General features: G+C 34.6%; 2 protein-coding genes across 3 annotated transcripts; both read left to right on the top strand.

The window, feature by feature from the left end:
* The first annotated feature begins 1,311 nt into the window (after window positions 1-1,311).
* Window positions 1,312-18,905, top strand: ovo (protein). 2 transcript variants are annotated; one of them, XM_073086099.1, is made up of 4 exons: window positions 1,312-1,610; window positions 14,582-16,239; window positions 16,602-17,027; window positions 17,206-18,905. In XM_073086099.1, the coding sequence occupies exons 1-4, from the start codon at window positions 1,448-1,450 to the stop codon at window positions 17,389-17,391; spliced, it is 2,433 nt and encodes an 810-aa protein (XP_072942200.1). In that variant the 5' UTR covers window positions 1,312-1,447; the 3' UTR covers window positions 17,392-18,905. The 2 variants fall into 2 exon arrangements, with proteins under 2 accessions (XP_072942200.1, XP_072942199.1); XM_073086098.1 differs by having other exon boundaries at window positions 14,582-16,290.
* A 449-nt stretch (window positions 18,906-19,354) lies between these two features.
* On the top strand, window positions 19,355-21,713 carry LOC140751753 (uncharacterized). The gene is made up of 3 exons (XM_073085793.1): window positions 19,355-20,456; window positions 20,534-20,806; window positions 21,322-21,713. Exons 1-3 carry the CDS (start codon window positions 19,593-19,595, stop codon window positions 21,613-21,615), a joined length of 1,431 nt encoding a protein of 476 aa, XP_072941894.1. The 5' UTR covers window positions 19,355-19,592; the 3' UTR covers window positions 21,616-21,713.
* The last annotated feature ends 263 nt before the right edge of the window (window positions 21,714-21,976 follow it).

Genomic DNA, 21,976 nt, shown 5'->3' with positions numbered 1-21,976 from the left:
ATTTAAAAAAAGCAAGTTCGTTTTGTGGTTTACAAACAATATAAATCTTTAATAATGTCGAGAGCTGTTAATATTACCTGCCGATTCTAAGGAAGTACATATGAATAAACCAGTATCAGTAGAAACGGAACTACATTTTGAACGCCGACTAAAGACGGAAGTATTATTTGGCAAACACTTCAAGGCGGTAAGTATCAATGGGTTAAATTCTTTATTGTGACACGGAATAACAGAATTAAAATCGAAAGCAGAAGGAAGTTCAATAAAAACCGTAACAGAAAATATATGACGAAGCGCAAGACATTGCCGACAAAGGACCGGTCGAAATATTAGACGTAATGAAGTAATAAACTGGTCTATTCAATCGCATCCTATTCAAAACTGTAACTTTTTTCAAGAACAATAGTTAGCTAGTTGTAAAATGTATATACGTTGTTTTATTACATCTTTTGGTAATCCTGTCTTTGTGACTACAGCTGAATACCCTTCACTGATTGCTTTCTGTCCCCGTTTGGGTCGTTTATTTTGTAAACTTTCTGTTGATTATAAATTTGCCGGTAAATTTTACAACTAAAACTAAACATTTCGCGTGTGTTAAGGTAAAAATAACTTTTGATACGTATTAGATGTTCGCAGAATTTTTATATTTCCATAAAAATGTAACTTCCACCTTGAAATTTTTGTGATTCATTGATGAGTCGTTTGACATAGATTTTAATAAATTGTTCTCTGAAACGCAGTCATGAGACATTTCTTATGTCTTTGTAAACAATTGGTACTTTATTATCAATTTAAAATATTAAGTAGCATAGTTATAATAAATATATTTCATATGCAAAATTTATTTAATTATTTCAATGAGATAACTGAATAGATAATAACAGTCCATCAGCATTTTCGAATAGTTAAATTCTATAATTTTAAATGCATAGATAAGGATAGTAAACAGATATAGAATGAGAAATATTGTGATTGAGTAAGACGGAAACAAGAACTGCCCACAAAGAGTAACAGGCCGACATACACAAAGGGACAATATTATCTAAGGAAAGAACAAAAGTGCGGCATTGCAGGATTTATTGGAGGATCTATGTACAAGCACTTTTACTGGAATCTATATTTGTGATGGCGTGCGGTGGTTTGAGTGCGGCCGGCGCGGGCGCACGGGGCCGGGCGGGCGGCGCCGGCGCGGGCGCGGGCGGACCTGTTCGGGCAACGGTGTCGCGGGCACCGCACACCTACTAGCTCTCAGTCCTTTCGCAGCGGCCAACGGTACCGCATGTGCCGCTAGCTGCTCCGCACTAAATAAACATCAGCGACGCGAGGAAACTTACCGTGCAGTGTTATGATGCAAAATTGTGTTGATCGGTTTTGGACGGGGTGAATTTTTACAGACCTGGTGATAAAGACAAACAGGATTCCAGTGCAGTGTTAAAAACGAGCGAAGATGCCGAAGATCTTCCTTATAAAGAAGCGGCTGCACGAGCAGCAACTCGGGCTACAAGAGGGTCAGGAGTTGCTAGCAAGTAAAACAGACCCGCTTTGTACCGGCTCTCCTCTTGATGATGCTCCCATACCTCTTCTCTCGAAAAAGGATAAAGACTGTGCCGGTAAGTTGAATATTCATGTACATAAAGACACCATTCATTGCTTGAAACATCTTTCTTTATTTTGTTTTAAATTGTATAACGACGCGATTCAGAATGTTGTGCATGTGTGAATTTGCAAAGTATGTCTTGTATCTTTTTTCTCGTCGGCTTGTGTATTTTATAGATTCTTCATTCCTATCTATTACATAAATTGTAGTATCAGTCATTTAATTTTCTTCATTTTAAACATTCGTTTTTATGCTAAGTCGAAAATAACGTTTCATTTATTTGTCACTTCCTTCATAACGGCCACTTGTCTCCACCAAAAAAAAGGATACCCATGCTTGGACAGAATCCTGTTCTCGGCTCGCTGTGCCAACCCACATCTACCTGCGATCATGTGGGATTTACGTGATCCCTAAATACTTTATTAATTTAGCTAATGGTTAAGTTACATTTACAACATATTTTTACAAAGATAGACATTTGACTTTAAATTTGGTTCTTGTCAACTGGTGGGATTCTTGTCGTAGGAAAGAGTTTTTTTATTTATTTGTTCTAAAGTATGTTATAGAACAAATATATCAATATGTCTATAAACATTGGTCATACCGTCATTCAATATGCTAACGGGCTCAAGTAGCGACAACACGTGAATCACTGATATAACTGTCATGTATACGCGACTCTGCACATGTTTGCTTACATAGATGTGCTAAAATTTTGCCATTACTAGTACATATAAATTATTCTTCTCGTTGGTAATAATAGCCAAATACAAGTAAGGTCGCACCGGTTTTCCTCACAATAGTAAGCAATTTAATTCGATATTCGATAAACGAAAGTTTTAGCAAATGTATCATAATGTGGGTAGTTGCTAATTAAAATGATTACCACGATTTCATTGTATTCGATCGTGATGATGTGATTGTTGATATGCATGTTTTATCTCATAGATTTTAGGTTGCTAAAAGGATTCTAGCATGAAATGGAAGGACTTGAATGAGATTTCTCAATGTGGAGAAAAGTTCAGTCGACTCATAACTTTACGCTCGTGTGCCTCAAGACTCATTGAGCAATCAATGCAGCATATATGGCGGGTGTGAAGTCGTCATAGCACGAGACAGGAATTGACCGGATGATGTAGGCAGCGAGGTGTCAATGATTGCCGCACAATGGCGCCGCTTCCGCCGTCCACCGCGCTTTGTATTTAGGTTACTCACCGCAATCTCAATTGTCATTTAAATATAATTAACTGTGCGCTACTGGATTTAACGCTACATGCACGTCAATTTCACCGTTTGTAATATTATGTTGACGTGTATTACGTACATTTTTTTTTACATAATTTGCAAATTTGTCAGTAATACTATGTCGAAATAATTATTTAGTAGTTTATTATAAAAACCAAATACTTAATTGTCGATATTTTTAAAATAGCAATTTTATCCATTCATCCATCCAAAGATCTAATAATTTTTAATATTATTATTAATTAAGTTTTATATTTAGAAGGTCATCAAATCATCATAAAGAAGCAATTTTTTATTTGTCTGTAGAGTGTAGTGCATACAGAGTTTAAAAATTCTAAAATATAAAGTACTTAATTGTAAATAAAAAAGACGTAAAGGTTAAAAAAGAGTAACATTAAATAGATACCACTTTATTACGAGACAAAGACGAATCGATCGTACCGTTACAGAAAGTAGAGCCCGCATGTAGCGTGCTATCGTACTAGTAACATTCGTTTCAAAGGGCGAATAAATAAATAAAAAATGTCAATTACAGGTGAATTGGCACCTGTGCGGAAAAGGGCAAGTGAGCAAACGACTCGACCACGAAGGTCGTAAGGTCTCCCTACGCTAAGAATACCGTAGATAAAGGGGCGTAAGGGGGCGAACTAAGGGGTCATAAAATACCCCTGCAATATTACCAGTTTAATATTTGATCCAATAACCACATTTTCAAGCTTCGTTAATTTTATTCATTATACTTTGTCCATAACCTTGGTTTGTTTAAACAGTTACAATTACAGTTAAAATCGAAATTGCATAGTTACCTTAATTCCATAATATCAGTGTTCGCAGTTATGGAAATTTCACGTTTTTTTTCTAACACTAAAGCTTCGTATTAGCTACCACGCATAAAAATCCGTTGCAAAATACAATAAAATAGAAATTGAATAGTTTTGTGTTTAGCTATTTATATTTATATTAATCGTAATACATAATGTACAAAGTATTATTCATATTTAATGTCTCGCCGCGTTCCTGTACAAAAGATTTCAACGCGTTGCTCTCAAGACGCAATGATTTGATACCTAGAATCAATTGTATTCTCCTTTCTATGTATGAATGATTTTGCAATTTTATATGACAGTGAAGCTTCTACGTTCGTTCTGATAACTCTTCTACTTAATGATCTACTAACTAATTATTTTAAATATAAAAATAAAACAATACACAACGTAACGCACTTAAGTGTTACGTGTATTACATAAACATAAAATTCCAATACATAATATTTAACAAAAGTGAAACAATGCCGTTATTCGATAAATAACGATTATGCAATTAATAGATTATTCCATTAAAAACGCGTCAAGATAAGTCTATTTAGCGATAAAACAGTCATTAGCAGGTTTTTCGCTAATTACCTTGTATTAGGTAGGTCAAAGCAATCGTATGAATAGATTCTTTAAAATGCATTAACTATTTAAAGGCTAACTGACTTAATAATAAATCAGGGTCCTGTGGAGTAGACAAAAATAATAACCATTCATTCTATGTATAATATGACTTACATATATTAGGTGATCTTAGTCCTCAAGAGTGGTAACGGAACGGAACTCTTTTTCTTTATGGAGTTGGTAAAAGTCGTCCATAGGCGGCTGTAACCACTTGCCATCAGGTATTCTGATTGCTCGTTTGTCACTTAAAATAATTTAATATAAACTTAAAATAAAACTTTGAAAAATTAACATCGGATTTGCGGATACGCTATAACTGTGGTTCAGCGAGATGTCTACCTAGAATAACACTACTTGCTCTCTTCCCACGGGTGTCGTAGGAAGCGACTAAGGTATTTAAGCCTGGAAAATAGATAAACCTGTAGATAAACCTTATTTTTATAGTTTATACCTAATTAGCAATAGCATGGTGGAATTCTGCATTTATCAGTTCCATCGTATATTTTTTGTGTGTATCCAAAAGAGCGGTCTTGTTTTGATAGAAATAAGATTTTTTGCTTCAGTAGTACGTACTTTGCAAATTACGCACTTCACAGTACGTTGACCATAAGTACGTACTAATAATCCACTACTATAAAGATTTTCCAACACTTAAAATGTTACCGGACTTAAATAACAATTATATTTTACAACGAAATTTGGTACACACGTGAATAAATTGGGGTGGAATTATACAGGCATTTCTAATATTATTTGCAGAAATATTAGATATATCTACTATAATGCATTTAAGGTAAATATTGATCGCATAAAAAAATGAAATGGCTGTAGTAATTACAAGATTAAACTGAGCTAGAGCCTACACTGTTCTTACGCATAAATTATTATTCTAGTATTATTTACTTAATATTAAGGCCAAGGGTTCGGTCTTATTGACACCTTTCTTAATCGTACGTACCCAATAATATAAATATCCAATGACGTTAAAGAAACCGAATTCCATTATATCGCATAAAATTACAAATTACGTTGCCGCGAAAACCATTAATTAAAAACAAAAGATTTAAAACAACTGAAAAATGGAGCGGAAAGACTAAAATATGTACTTTGGTAGTACATACTACAAAGTAACGAAAATATATCCTATAACGTATTAAACATAAATTTAATATTTTTGCTCTCTCTTAAAATATCTTATACGACAAAAATAACTAGTAACAGGCTTTATCGAATGCAGCCGTAAATGAACAGTAAAAATGAACATCTTTTGATTACTCAAAAAGAATAAAACATTTCGCCATGTGGCCGGCAATGCCATTGTATCCTTCGCCCATTGTATTTCAGTTACCTTTTTAAGGTTTCGCCTTTTCAAAGATTGGCGATCATAAAAAAATATTCCGATTACATTCATAATGGCTATAATCTGTTCTCAGAATGGCTCGGACTCGAAGAATATATTAAACAACATGTTCCGTTTCCAATTACTTATCACTAGCTCAAGGAACTAAAATTATTAATCTTACGGTTTTCCGTGCTTAAGACTCCGTTTAATACTTTTGTTATAAAGTACAATAAAAACTATTTACTCAATATCATTCACTTTGTTATAAGTTTAAAATAAGATGTATTCATTAATTTTAATGTGGCAATAGATGAACTATACATATCTAGTACGTTTTTACATACTTGAAATGTCCGCTGACGACATTAAACTTACATTCGGGTCTGTGGGTACTATTTTTTGCCGGTTCGATAGCAAGATGCTACACACATGATGTTGGCATTTATTCTAGGAACGGTCACACATGTCCGCAGAAGTGGCCGTGTCGCTCAAGTTTTGCAAAACTACAAGATATATATGCGGGCACAGCCTGTTTTTAATTGCCAACTACAATTTTATAATAGGCATCTGCTTATTGATGTAACTACAGACGCACCTTTTTTGACGTTTGCTGACTTTTTATAGCTTCCAGCTGCATGTTTCAGTTAAGGATCGCGTCAATATACTTATAGTGAAACAATAGGTATACGTCAGTCTAAACAAAAACTTAACAAAAATGTAACACAAAACAGTGACAACAATTGAAATTCCGAATATGAAAACTACGCACGCTCCACCGATTTTTCAAATTGTGCGAATATACGCGAAAATATAACGTCACATGCTTTAACGGTTGAGAAGAATATCTTAGTAAATTAGGGTGCTTGGAAGTTTATCAAAAAGTTCTAAAAGGCAGTCTACCAATGTACTTGCAAAGTGTAGAGAGTTAACCACGCAGTGGGATAATAATGAGGTGACAGAAACAAAACATTTGAACATGTCAATGCTGATAACATCGTTGTGAACACGGAAAAGGCAATACCAAATTTCACACGGACATGTACATTGTACATAGCTATACGTGAAAAGTTTATCCTGTCTAATAACCGGTTATGTTATCGTTTAATCGAAATAACGTAAAGCGGGGAGAGGAATGGGTGTAACCAATTACCTATATTGCGGAAACAATAAAATCACCGTCGATTCGTATTCGCGTGATTGATATTATAAAATTCTGTGGGAACGCTTCAGGTAACCGCATTAGCTGTATTGCTTTATGTCTAGTCTAGAACGATAACGGAACGTCAATAACGATAGATCTTCGTTCTGAATTCAATAATAAGTAGTAATTTTGTATAATGTTTATATGGATGGAACCTGGGAAACTTAGTTACCTACTTTAAAAAAATCTAAGTATACAATTTAACTAATGTAATTTAATTTAACTAATTTACATGTTTGCCTATTTCCTGAAGGTTCCTGAAGGTAAATATGAATTCTATTAAGATTCTTGCTCTACATTCACTACGCATTTTTCAGTTCTGATATTTTAATTAATTTAATTATCATTAATATAACTAATTATAAATAAAATATCAGAACTGAAAAATAGTCGGCTTTGGTCCTTAAGCGATGTAACAGTTTCAGAAAATATTATATTTACATGTTTTATTACCTTAACTAATCCTTCCTTTTTTGCTCATAGAAGGTAAGCACGTGTGTCAATTATGATCGATCTGGCTCAAATAGCCCAAACAATTGGGTTCACACGTGTGACAAATTTAATTTGTTCCTCCAATTTTGATTTTGTCCTACCTATTCATTAGAATTCGTTGCGAATAACTGTTTTAAACGAATAACTGTATAAAAACTATTTTTCTTAATTATTATTACAACGAGTCTTAAGTTTGAGCGTTTTTGTAATTTAAAATTCTCTTTAGCTTTACTTTTAAGAATCCTATTGTTAAGATAAATCCTCGCTTACTGTAATCCGTCATTAGACAGAACATTACTCATGTTATCGAAATGCATTAAAGACCACCTAGGAGGAGCATGAAGGCTCCTTTATCAGTACAAGGAATAAAACCTTTCCGTTTTTTAAAATTGCCTTCCATAATGTACTATCAAGATAGCGTCATAATGCTTGGCTTAATGCAGTGTTTCCCAAAGTGTGTATCGCGCCCCTTAGGAGGTCGCGGGGGTTCATGAGGTATAAATGAAATAATAGCAGAGCGTTTATAAGATAAAACTTTTTTCCTAAGAAAATGATAATTATGTGACAGGTAAATATGTAATACTATATTAATGTTGTTCGGTTTTAATAATAATTATTGCAGTAATGTTAATATGTAAGCTACGGGTGGAGAAATGTATTTGTACATACTTAGGAGATCGTGCCAAAAAAAATTAACAAACACTGGCTTTCAAAGTTGTAATTTGTAGTTGGAATGAACGTTTTTGTAAATCCTACACCATGAACTGTCATATAATATGAAAAATAATAAACAAAACGACGACGAATATTCGCACGAACACATCTCGAATGTAAGGTCATCACATCTATTGTTGTATCACGCCGCTATAAAAGATAATCATTTCGTGTAGGTATTTTGGAGCAATTTGTTGAATGTCGCCCACGATCTCAGACTTAAGGACAATCTGGCTACTCTAACTTATTATTTGAATAATAAATTAAAAATAAAAAACCTTATTATTTTTAATTATACATTAATGTTTTATTTTTACGTTCATGTCAGTTACTAAAGCTTTTAGTCACTGACGTACCTTGAGGCAATTATCGAAACATAGTGGTTCCACCTTTTATTTTTGGCATAATCCTTCAATGCTATTTCAACACACTCATTAACTTGCTACAAATTGTGCATGACTCTGCTTTTTCGTTAATTTTGTTCCAATGTTCCAAAAAAATATCAAGACCGTGTTGGACAATGTACAGTGAAGTTCCGTAGTCTAAATATTTTTTGACGTTTTTAAAAAGAAAGTTATTTCTGCGATACCACAACTAAATAGGTGGTGAACGAAATCATCCCCTATTTGAAACATACAGATTTTTTTTTAAATCAAATCAATTTGGGTTTAAAATGTTTCTAAGTTCTGCTACTTATTTTTAAGTAGGTATCTTTCACTGTTTACTTGGAAAATTAAAAAGGGAAGCAAACGTTATTTTTCTCGTAAAATTATAGCATGTACAGTCAAAGGAACAGACATCCGAACACACAAACAGGCGGACAGGAAAAATTATGATTAGCGTCCGGTTATTAATCATTAACTTGAATACAGAACCCTAAAAACAACTATGTTTGTAAATTTGAATAACGGTTTAACGGATAAACGCCTAATAAAAATCAAGTTGCCTCCGTCGGAGTGGAGGGCTGACGACGAAAACAAATCAATTGATCGCCTTCTAAGATACCAGTTATTTTTTTGCTCAGAAAACCAAATTAGTCGACACTAGCCTTGAACACTTCGCTAAACATATTTGGGTCATTAACCCTTGCCAAATCTGGTTGTGATTCACGCTGTGATCAAAGTAATAAAGCGTTGAACAGTTTTTGTAGAGGTTCGTTTAGAGACACAACGTATAAAATCGATGTTTTTTATACCGTAGCAGCGGTGTTAAAAATATCCGAAAGGCAAAACCAATTACATCCTGTAGATGTTATTTAAACTTACATACTATGTTATGTAGCTGTTTTAATGAAGCTTTCGTGCTTCATCATTAAATTTACCTACCGAATGACACTTACAAAATGTTTTTTTAACAAATAACAAATTAAAAATAGGCATTATCTAAGAAAGTTTCTTTGTAACATCCTTAAAGTTTGCAAAAGTGACGTGTAGCGTACAAAAAGTACACATGGTACACAAACGGTCTTCACATGCTGAGCCCACAATAAATAATTCAGTACAAAAAATGTCCTTCCAAACGACCTTTCAACCGATTCTTGACGCGGGCAGTGCGCCTCCGATGTACCGTGTGGTATCGGTACTTATGTTTATGGAAAAAAGGCTTCAACGGAATTTTATATGCTCTCCGTCCGGAGCGGTTCTTCATAGCTGTCTTGGTTTTTATTTAATGCGTTAAATGCTAACGGCGTCCGATAACCCCGGACACAAGGACAAACTAGTCAGCAAGTCAGCCGCTCGGCCCGCGTCGCCGCCCCGACTCGCTCGCTAGTTTTTATTATGCCCCGAGCTAGTTGTGCCTTGTTACACACTACATATCGACTATCGCATGAGCATTTTAACATTCAAATACCTGTAATATTGTAGGCGGTACATATGAGAATAATATCGCTCAATCGTGTTTTCTAAAGCTTGTTTAATACGACGAAAATTAACCTTTATATAATGATTTGGTATTTATTGATGTCGTAAATTGACTGGTGGTTTATTAAGCTGTCATTGCTTATTAAATAAAACAGAAATGAAAACGATGTTTCAATGTATGTTGTTCAATTATTTCAAAAATACTAAACAAATGCAATTGAACTTAGGAATTAGGAATTAGAAATTAAATATAGTGTATTGGCGCGATTATTTCGATATTAATAGTAAAAAGTACCTACGCATTTATAATGGAGTGTAGACATGGCAATTAATCATTTTGGAATATTAGAATAACATTCTACTGGTGATTAATGAGCCAATAATTACTTTGAATGATCGAAATAATAGCGAACTCTAGGTAGAGCGGCTTTACATTAATAACTTCGTAGTCGTGACGAAACGATTGTCCGATCAGTATCGTACCAATGATTCATTGTTGAATTAAGATTTTAAGTCAATTATGTGGATGAATAACGGTCAATTTCCAGTAAACTCATTCAAGATTACTCGAAATATGAATATGTAAATGGGCAACAAAACAGTTTAATTTAATACCTTTTTGTTTTTTTGGCAGCTACTGAGTTTAAGTGTTGTGAATTTAAAAATAACAAAAATATTATTATGCTTGATTTTCGACCACAAGACGAAAACTAGTAAACATTTAACTTTTGGGTATAACAAACGATGTTATATTAAGTTAGGCATAGTAATTACGTAAAACTAACCCGATTCATATAAGAATAACTAATTATTGCCAAAATGCGATGTAGCGAAGGCTGCGTTTAATGGCCAAATAATGAGTGTTCGCATACAAGGTTGCTCGCAGTTCCTCGGCAGGAAACTACAAGTAACTGAATAGATATGGACATGGTAATTACGAGACCTTGACTTACCGTTTTAGAATAAAAACCGCACTATTTAAATAGACCTCGTTAACAATGACTTCAATGTTCGCTAATGTTGTAGGTACGTGCGTATGGTAATTTGTGTAACCGTGTAGTCGAATTTGTAGCAAGAGCTCTTTATTGTCTTTTTGGACACGATTTTCTCACAGTTTATTGCTTAGAATTACATCGTGATATATAAGTTGTTGTTATAAAGATCAATGTATAGCTAATTGATGAAGAAAAATGACTCACTAATAATTTGGAAATAACCTATTTTGTTCAATATCGGATGTAATACAATATCACATCTAATTTCTGCATAACAGCAATGTTAAACGGTACTATATGTTGAAACATGTGGTAATGGAAAGAAATTTATAAGAGGCGTTCCAACTTAGTCGAGTAGCATCGCATCGCTTTAAGTAGGACTGTCTTATCTGGGCTGGTATCTAAGTGCAGTTGCCACTTACCATCAGGGTGACGTTGCCGTCAGGGTGCAGTTGCCACTTACCATCAGGGTGCCGTTGCCGTCAGGGTGCAGTTGCCGCTTACCATCAGGGTGCCGTTGCCGTCAGGGTGCAGTTGCCACTTACCATCAGGTTGTCGTTGCCGCCAGTGTGTAGTTGCCACTTACCATCAGGTTGCCGTTGCCGTCAGGGTGCAGTTGCCACTTACACACTTGTTTACTACTTCTATAATCTTATATATAAAATTCTCGTGACACAATGTTAGTTACCTTACTCCTCCGAAACGATTTTATCGATTTTCACCAAATTTATATGCATATTCAGTAGGTCTGAGAATCGGCTACTATCTATTTTTCATACCCCTAAGTGATAAGACTTGTTCAGCCATAACATTTTTTATTTATATGGCAACACAACGTTTGCCGGGTCAGCTAGTAACTATATAAAAAACAAATACTTTTAATTTTTTTTTGTAACAATGTAAAATATCAAGCAACTAGCATTACTAATGATAAATAAATTCCACGGTATGGTGAACGAACTCCTCATTAAGATTCTTACCTGGATCGTCAACAATCATGTGTTATTCAAAGAATATTAATCGCGGTTCGAGTCTGGTTTCCAAATGTCAGCAGTGCTTAGAGCAAAAGAAATATACGAAGGCAAATCGGCTTTTTCTACTTATACGTGAACAAAAAATTTAATTACATATTTTACGTAAACCGTTCTTAATTCTTATATCTAATGTTTGTGTGAAATTGAGTTGTTGCGTTCCGGAAGTTTGAACGCATAAAAACTGTTTGGTCTCAAGTTTCGGACTTTTCCTACTACAATGCATACCTTCAGGTCTTTTTATTAAACATGAATGAGATTAGTCATTTAACAGCTAAACTCTACGAACTCTATGATATTCATATAGAATTCGTGGAAGTCGTTCGTACGATTGAACTTGTTATTCGTTTCAACTTTATGACAAATCAAAAGCTAAGTAAAATTCATAATAACTTCTTAACTATAGATTTTTTCAAAATCTTCTTCATTAAAGAGAGTAATCTAAATTTTGTTAATAATTCAGATAAGTCAGATAATGTCTTCGCTATAATAAATACGTGTGTACTATATTTTTGAGTAACACGACAAGGCATGATTATAATAATTTAACTCATATCTGTAAAATTGGCCGCCTATCCGCTACTATCGCTTGATTTTATTTAAAAACAATTGTTATCATTTGATTGTCTACGACCCCTACTCAACCGCTATAACTACCAGTTGCTCAAGAGATCGTAGCTCATAAACGGTCGTCCTACGTCTTCGAACACGCACAACTACATAGACTGTAATATAGTTGCACTACTTGTACATGCACATTTCAGAACCCTTAGTATGAGTTCTTACTGTTTCACAAAAGTGACTGTTTTTGTATTCGTATTTGTTCACATATTTCTCATACATTTCTGATCTCCAATCAGTTCTGATAGAGTCCGCTAGGGGCGTTTTAAAACTCATAGGTACTAAGGGTACAGAATTCATATTTCGTATATGTTACGTAGTAGTAAGTTAATTCTCACGACTAAACAATTTATCTTTTTGACTACAATGTCAGTGTTAACTGTTTACATCCTCGTATGAGTAATGTGTATTTGGAACATTGGTTCTCAAACCGTTTAGTAGTAAAGTATCGATTAGCATTTTTATAGAACCTTTTGTTACGCACGCAGTGCGGTGATTAACAGGTTAATATTTTCGTAGAATCTTGTAATTTTGATATGAGCAAAATGTGACTGATAAAAAAAGTTTGGGAAGGAAGGAAAACCTTAGATTGAGTAGAATTCTACCTTATGTTTTTTTTTAATTTTAAAAGTTATAACTATTAACAAGAGATTATTCCATTCTGTATTTTTAACGATGAATAAATAATTGCTTATTATTAATTATAATTATTTAGGCGACATTCTCTTATTGTTATTTTTATCGATAATGTCCGTTTTATGAACTTAACGTTTACAAATACCAATGATTTAATTTAAATACAATTATTTCCACACAACATTAAAATTCGTCGGTTCAAGGCATACCAATGAACCCAACCTTAATTATTTAGCATCTACAAACAAATTGATAAATAGATAGATATAGATATTTTAAGGTAAAAACAGCGCGTATACTGTAAATAATGTTTTAAAAAAATCTAGAAAAACTAGTTTAATTTAAACGTTGTTTTGTTAAAATTGTGCATATATTTTATGCACACCTAAAATTTCATATTCTTCTGTTGTATTTGGCCAACAACAATCAACAACTTTGCATGTTTATTGACACACGTCTGGCCGTTCTTTCTTAGAACCGAACTACCGATGGACTTTTTATAAGCCAAACAAAATATACTCACGCGCACATTTCTTGGACTTAAGTGCCGCTATACACTCTGCCAACGTGCCGGGTACCTTAAGTATTTTTTTAATGGTGCTCTATGGACAGAAATTTCAAAATCGAGTCCGCGTCGTCACGCCTCTCCGCGCAGACGCATACAATTACGAGAAGCTTATAAAAAAGAATTCCTAACAAAGCAAGTTTCGTCCTTGGGTCCCTAACAAAAGCCGAGAAAGGGCAAAGGAACTCGTTTGAGCCAACCTTGGGACTTTCACTGACTACCTACGCACTTTTTGCTATATCTAGGAACTCTTTTATACGTCGTGTTTCTTTACACAGTTAGTTCAGCACTAACTAAGCTGAGACTTAGCCTAATCACACAAAAAAATTGCTCTTGTGTTGAAAAATATTACGTTTATTTAAAGATATTTTTGTAAATATAAGTAATAATTTATTTAAAAAACCGAATTTGTTTTCAAAGTGCATACAAAATTTGAAGTTAAAGCAAAAATATCTCGTATTTTTTTTACACATTCTGTATCAAAATGATACAGGAGCCAGGAAGTATTTAATGGCAAATTGTACATTTGTGCGGCATCAATGGCGAATAGATTTAGGTCGAGATTGAATTTGTCACTTTGTTCACTGGCGCGCCAATTATTATAATGCGACACACACAACCGTGCTGTAGGTGGACTGTGGAGGCGAGTATTACCGTTATGGAGGCACATACTAGTGACGTCAACGAGGCCTCATGCCTTCGACGCTATTCGAATACGTTATAAACTGACTAGAACCATCGCAACTTAATAACACGTTTACACAAAGAGATTAAATATATATATGGGTGAATGTCTTTGAGTATACAAAACTTAAATATAAATAATATTTTCTCTCTTTTTCAGATGTGTTTGGAGAAAGTAACATTGGAAAAAGCGCACACGAGAGACGTACTAAAGAACCCAGAAGATTTATATCCTCCATCCTAGGTGGTGACATACCATATGGAAGTCATCGGGGACACGTTCTTACTCAAGCAGAACGTAAACAATATTTGCCAGTTGTTGCAGAAGACAAGAAAACAGATGATAAACCATTAATAAAAGAAGAAAAAGACCCATTAGAAAATGATCCTGTTGTGTTGCCTTCTAGAAACTCACCATCACCTGAATCAACACCTTCTCCTGGCATTGACAACAATATCACCTGTCAAAAAGTATCCGTCATTCAACGAACACCATCACAATCACAGTTTCGAGATAGTAAAAAAGAATTATCGGATGTCAGCATTCCAACCACTTTGCCAGCCTCTGAACCAGAACAAGACCAACCTATTGATTATGCCATTGCGAAAAAGAGGGGTGAATCAGAAGACGAAGAAACGGAAAAGAAAATAAGAGAACAAAGAAGAACCAGTAGTTCCAAAATCGCAAACAAAATATTAGCAAGACCCGTCTTGGTTCTTAGAAATTGCCCGGGTAATAAGGTTCCTGGAATAATGAACGCTGCTGCTGGTCATGGTCGATCGACCGGTGGTAATGGGTCTAACTCCAATTCTCAAAGTAGTGGCGGATCGGGGAGTTTTAGCGCGGGTACAGGAGGTACTGCACCCAGTTCTGGAGGTGGAGGTGCTCTTGGGGGTGGTTCTGGAAGTGGCGGCAATGGTCGAGATGGTCGATCAAACTACGGACCAAACAGTCCACCAACCGGAAGCCTCCCTCCATTCTACGAAACACTTGGACCGTCAACCAAAAGTGGACAAAACTCATTTAATGCTAACAGTAACTTCTCCAATGAATTTAATATGATTAATGGCTTTAATATGGACTGCGAAAATAATGAAAATACAACTAACTTTCCTGAACAAAGTAAACAATACTCGTTAATGCAAAATGCACATTACGGCTTAGCTCTAAAAGATGAAGAAATTGAATATGAGAATAAACTAGAAAACCTTGGAGCCATTGGTAATTATGGTAGCAACTTTGATGATTCAATGGTTGTAGATATGGGAGAAGATGTCATTGATAACTTCCAATTTTCTAATACTCTTACGTTTTCTGGAACTAATGAAGGTATAATTGGAAATCTCTCAGATTCAGCAGAAGATTTCGCAAGTCTGCTCAACAATCACGTAGAATCTATAACCGACTCAGATTTGCGAGAGTCATCATCAATTACCCCCGACTCCGTACACAATCCCGTGGATATCGAATCATTAGCCGAACAAGTCAGTTTAAGTAGACAGTATTATGAAAAATCAAACTATTTAGCTTTTGCGAGCCAAGAACAAACATCTTCATACAATTTTGCTAAGGAGCGTCCAGATTTATTAATGCAACTTAATCCACTTTTGCAACATAACGAAGGTCAAATGCAACAATTACAAATTCACGTTCAGCTTCAACAAAGGCAGCAAATATTGTCCCCTGGATTTCCATTCACTAGTCACCCCTTGGAACTGGATTCACCGACCGGTGTATCGCTACCTTCGCCGGGCGGCAACAACTCCCTGGATGGCAGCAACCACATCGAGACTTCGTCACTCAGTCCTGCTGCCGCTGTAAGTCTGAAGAAAGGCAACGATAGCAAAATTCAAATCTTGCAGCAAAGGGTAAGCATTACTTGATTTTAAGGCGAAGCTTAAATACACTTCTTCAATGTCATCTCTCAAAACCTGTATATAAAAATGATGACTTTGAAGTGAAAAGAACACGTTATTATATAACGCTGAGCCTGAATCAACTTATGCTTTAACTTACTGCAGTTATATCAATTATCTCTATCCTTACCACAGGACAGCTCTAATTGATTAAGCTCAGCTTTATAATACATAAAAATAAAAGTGAGATAAATCAAACTTTTGTTCAATGAGGCTGTCCTCAGGGAAAAACAACAGCTTACAAATATTGTTTTCTTTTTCAGCTGGGTTTGCCAGCAGAGCTTCCGCTGGAATTTATTAATGGTGGACATGGTGTAAAGAATCCCTTAGCCACTGAAGCTAATGCAAGACAGCGAGAAGAAGAGAAGAACAAACAGGTGTTGGTTAGTGAAGATGATCCAACAAAATTTGTCTGTCGAGTGTGCTCTAAGAACTTCAGCCTACAAAGGCTTTTAAACAGACACATGAAATGCCACTCAGACGTTAAGCGATACCTCTGCACTTTTTGTGGTAAAGGATTTAACGACACCTTTGATTTAAAACGACACACAAGAACGCACACGGGAGTCAGACCCTACAAGTGCAATCTATGCGAAAAATCGTTTACCCAAAGATGCTCCCTTGAATCTCACTGTTTGAAGGTCCATGGAGTCCAGCACACTTACGCCTACAAAGAAAGAAGGACTAAGGTAATTTAGATATTCATTTATTAAATGATTATTATTATTATTCTACTTTAGACTGATAACGATAATAATTTGTTTTATTAAATACTGTATGCAACAAATACAAAAACATTTGTTCTGAAATATTAGGTATACAATCTAAAATGATAAATTTTAAAATAATTTTATTTTTACTTTACAGATGTATGTGTGTGAAGAATGTGGCCACACCACGTCAGAACCAGAAGAACATTACATGCACCTAAAGAAGCAACATCCCTACTCCCCCGCGCTGCTCAAGTTCTACGACAAGCGGCATTTTAAGTTCACGAATGCGTCGTTCGCCAATCAACTACTAGGACAACTGCCAATGCCTGTCCACAATTAAAATTGGACCAACTACTTCTAAAAATGACTATTCTGTGCCGATTTTGATAGGTACCTACTTAATAAAATTGAAGGCTATTCCATATGAATGGAAAATATTATTACGAATTTATTCCGTCCGCTTATGATAAATTAAAAGTAAACAGGACTATTCTAACGCGTATTAAATTCTGTTTAGACCGTGCACAGAATGTTTCTTTTAGTTAGTGATTAAAGCTGTCTTCCAAACTAAATGTAGACATTCCGCATTTAAAAATAGTATGTTATCTGTTCGTGTAACATTTTAGAACAATTATTTTGTTCTTATATAAAATACCTTTAATTTTTTAACAGTCGAAATTAAATCTAACGGCCTTTTTAGGCATGACTGCAATTAAAAAATCAAAGTATCGGGTATTATGTGCAATCTTTGGTGATGGTACGGGATTATCTATAAGTTTAGTTTTTATGTTAGACTAAACAGTAGTTTAAGCTCTTAAGAATCTCTGAAAACTATATTAAAGTAAAACGTTTCATTTCAACTCAGCGTAGGGTAGGTAAAGGGAGTTTCTTGGTTGGTGCTAAATGCGTGTGAGACTCTGGTCGCTGATTTGAAATGAAGCAATTATGATTCGGATGACACTTCTTGTCCGAATTATGAATTGTACTGTCAAGAACGAATCAGACTTGACAGAAGTAAACTCCACAATATGGAATCTCTTCCTCGATTTAGTGATATTAGCTTCTAATTGTCTCACAAAATACCTATTAACACAAATTATGTCACAATTTCTATGTGTTATGATGTACTTAAAATTAATGTTATGTTTGTTCTTTGTTGGTACTTATTAATGATTTTGAAAATTATTAAATTTGATATATGTAGTGGCAACACCGCATAGATTCACAATAAGTCGTACCAAGTTAAAATGCATTTCTAGGAATATTTATATTATTTAAATTATAGAATTGATCGGATACAGTCTGTGCTGTGAGTGTGTGTGAGAATTAAATATTCTATTATGTAACTAAGTTATTTAATGCGTTAATTGTTAAAATATTAACTTAACATCGAGATAAAGTTTGGTGAGGCGCGTCTGCAACTTTAGGACTTAGTAAGGAAACTATGATGCTCAATTTTGGTACATTTGCGCTTTCACAGCGAAGCTTGTGGATATGAAAGAAAAAATGTAAATATGTCTAAATTTAGTAAATAGTACCTAGTAAAAATTTTAAAAATAATATTATCTACTTATTTAAGTAGTACCTAATTAGCATTTATGAGATTTTAAAAAAGATAATTGTTATAGTATTTTGTACAATTGGGTAAGTTTTAATAGATCTGAACATTTTATATTGGCTTATCATTAGAAAATTGGGTTTTATTCCTTAATATTGTGATAGCGCAATGCCTATATGAAACTTGTCTGTTGCATTTACTAGCATTTTTATTTCATTGTCAAGCTGTAGTTTCATATTTTAGAAACAAACTTTGTTACTCTATATTGATAAGCAATATATCATGATTTAAACATTCTCTTTTGTCTTATTTCCCAGTTCCCTCATATAAGTTTATTACCTAATTCGTACCTACCACATACCACACATGAATAAAGGCACCTAAGTTTTTTACACGATAATTTCTTCGCCCTATTACTTCTAAAAGTTCTAAACCTAAAAAAATCATAAATTTAAAATCATAATGGACAATTCTACAAAAATATTAATGAATTGTAGAAAGCCATAATAATTATGGCACGGCTGCAATTATTTGTTTCGTAACCCAAAAACCTTAGTGACACAGCTGTTTTAAAGGGCATCGAACAAAATAAAAATAACCTTATCTAGAATAGATTTTTTGCATACGTAAAAATCTATATGTATCGTTATAAAAATAAAATTACAACAAAAATATTGTTATACGCACTCGTATTAACATAGGTACTACACAATTATTTTTCCAATTATCTAAATAGATTATGTCGTATACTCAGTATTTTTCTGTCATTTTAGTCGAAGTTCATTATTTATTTATGTAATTGGATTTTCCTAATTGATTAGTACCAAATACCCACGAGAATTTATCATCATTAAAATCATTGATTGATAAAAATACTCAATTCCCACAAGAATTACCTCGATTTGAATATATAATAACTTTGCTGCCCATGTTTCTACAGTCCGTTAAAATTCACACACAAGGAAGCACAAATTGTGACAAAAATGAGTAAAGATCCAAGGGAAATATTAAATAAGGAATACACTAAAAGACTCAATACCGTTGGTCTATGGCCCTTAAAATTTGCCGGATATTTACGTTATGAAATTAAAGATTCACATTTCATAAAAAAGTTGCCAAGTACCATTATACGCAGCGTTATCTTGACAATTTTAGTAAATATATCCGCCGCGTACGTACTGTTCGTTCTCGACTATCAAAAAAAACATTTATCTATTACAGAAACAATAACTGTCGTTTGTGTAACTTTAATACAAAACGCAACGCAAATAAATGTAACATTTCCGAATAGAAACAGTGGACTGGAGTTATTAAACACGTGTATAGAAATAGACGTAATTTTGGGATATAAGGAAACTAAATTTATGAGGGATATTGCAGCGTTAACGTTCGTGGGTTTGAGTATTTTCATTAGTTTATTTCAAGTAGCTGTACTTGTAGTTTTGTATATGGCCCACGAAGTATCAACTTCAATTCACGTAGTAGGATCATTTTTTTTATTTATGGCCTTCTCAATCTTTTATGATGCATGTGTTCTGGTGGCATTTTATAATTTTCTAAGCTTAAGAGTACAATATTTAAATATTGGGATGATGAAGCTCGCAAAGGTGAATCAGGAATACTTTGCCAATCAATTGTTCTTTAATGGAATACTCTGGAGAAAATCATTTGACAATTTAGTCACATTTCACAAGAGAGCCGAAGCGACACAATTTATACAGGTTTTTGGTATCATATTTAAACAACTGCGCCAATTAGAGAAATGTTTTAGATTTACCGTAAGTTTACAATATACCTACCTGAATTTTAATGATTGTACGATGTGCGAAATATTAAATTCCTTAATTTATTTTTAGATCTTCGTGGCTCAAACTTCGTTGATAGTAGGCACATTCGTCGGAGTGCAAACCATTTTTATTCATAGAGCTTTACCGGTATGACAAGCCATAAAACAATAGAAAATCACAAAATACGTATACATATGTGTAGTTTCTATACTTTATTTTCTTCGCAGAACATCACTATAATGCGGACTATAGCAGTGGTAGGATGGGTGGGCCTTGGTTGGATATATTTGCTGACTTTAAGTCAGCACATTGACATATATTACCGACAAATTGAAAAGACAACATTAATATGTAACTACATTCAACTGAAACCCATTATGGCAAGTAAGTCACTATTTATGGAAGTAATATAATTATCATAATTGTCATAGTCGACATCATACTGTGCTTCTGGACACAGATCTAGGATCTAAGAAGGTAAACGTTAAGCTATGATGCATTCTGCTTGCCAGGCTTGGTAAACCATGTATAGTCCAAGCCAAACTGCTTGTCCGGTCTGAATATCGAAATGAGTCGCGTCGCAACAGCAAATTGTAGATATCAGCGGGACGAAGATAACGCAGGACCCCCCGCAGCCTCCGCTGCTCGCTCTCGCCCGCGGGTACGTAGCTGTGTTAGTGTGCCCTTACTGTTGCTACGGAGTATATACTTGTAGTTGTGTTCGACCTCATTAGCTCTCTGACTACACCTGTGCGCAACAACTACAAAGCGGACTAGCAGTTTGGCGCAGACTATACTTACTTCAACAGGAGCCTCGTACTGATTCCACTGACTTTCAAATATTTCTTTCAGCAAAAGTGTTGAAGTTGACGAAAGTCGTGCTTCGCGTGCTGAAAGTGCACGAGTCTCGTGATTCCATATACAACATGTATTGCTTCTACACGAGCCTCATACTGATTCCACTGACATTCGAATATTTCTTTCAGCAAAAGTGTTGAAGTTGACGAAAGGCGTGCTTCGCATGCTGGAAGTGCACGAGCCCCGGGTATCTATATACAACATGTACTACTTCAACACGAGTCTGATGCTACAGATAGCAGGCTCAATTTTCGTCTACATCACCGTACAGCTCCAGCTCACGGTTCCTACCAACCGACCGTCTGAAGTTATAGCAAACATCACCGATGACTCACATCGAAACATATTCGTATTCCGTTAGAATTTACACTACTTATACATTTATTCCTTAATTTAAAGTGTGCGACTCACGATGACTTTTAATAGGTACCTATCTATTTTCGCACACAATTTTAGTCATAGTTAACCTTAGTCTTTCTTTTGTCTTATATATTAGAATAATGAAGTATCAGCCCGCCAGGCGAGTTCATTAGTTACACTTACATGACTATGCATTTCATTGCTGTATAGTTAAGTAGATAATTAGACAAGTAGGTATGCATTTATTTATGTTGGGGCTACGTACAAGCGTATACGTAATGTACACACAATATTGGAAGTAATTAAATTTATAATGTCTCATTTACCTAGTTAACATGCTACTTTTACCATTGGTAATACAT

The sequence above is a fragment of the Epargyreus clarus genome, unplaced genomic scaffold (assembly GCF_041222505.1).
Source record: "Epargyreus clarus isolate Ecla_fem2 unplaced genomic scaffold, WU_Ecla_fem_2.2 ptg000023l, whole genome shotgun sequence".
Taxonomy (NCBI): Eukaryota; Metazoa; Arthropoda; class Insecta; order Lepidoptera; family Hesperiidae; genus Epargyreus; species Epargyreus clarus.
Note: the sequence above shows the minus strand (reverse complement) of the source record. Positions and strands in the feature narration are given on the sequence as shown.

Excerpts from the sequence above, each read along its gene's own strand:
- ovo (XM_073086098.1), top strand. The coding sequence starts at position 1,448 with ATGCCGAAGATCTTCCTTATAAAGAAGCGGCTGCACGAGCAGCAACTC. Across the intron at positions 1,611-14,581 it reads AAAGGATAAAGACTGTGCCG|ATGTGTTTGGAGAAAGTAAC; the intron begins GTAAGTTGAATA and ends TCTCTTTTTCAG. Across the intron at positions 16,291-16,601 it reads TTCAAATCTTGCAGCAAAGG|CTGGGTTTGCCAGCAGAGCT; the intron begins GTAAGCATTACT and ends TTTCTTTTTCAG.
- LOC140751753 (XM_073085793.1), top strand. The coding sequence starts at position 19,593 with ATGAGTAAAGATCCAAGGGAAATATTAAATAAGGAATACACTAAAAGA. Across the intron at positions 20,457-20,533 it reads AAATATTAAATTCCTTAATT|AGCTTTACCGGTATGACAAG; the intron begins TATTTTTAGATC and ends TTTTATTCATAG. Across the intron at positions 20,807-21,321 it reads CACTATTTATGGAAGTAATA|CATGTATTGCTTCTACACGA; the intron begins TAATTATCATAA and ends TTCCATATACAA.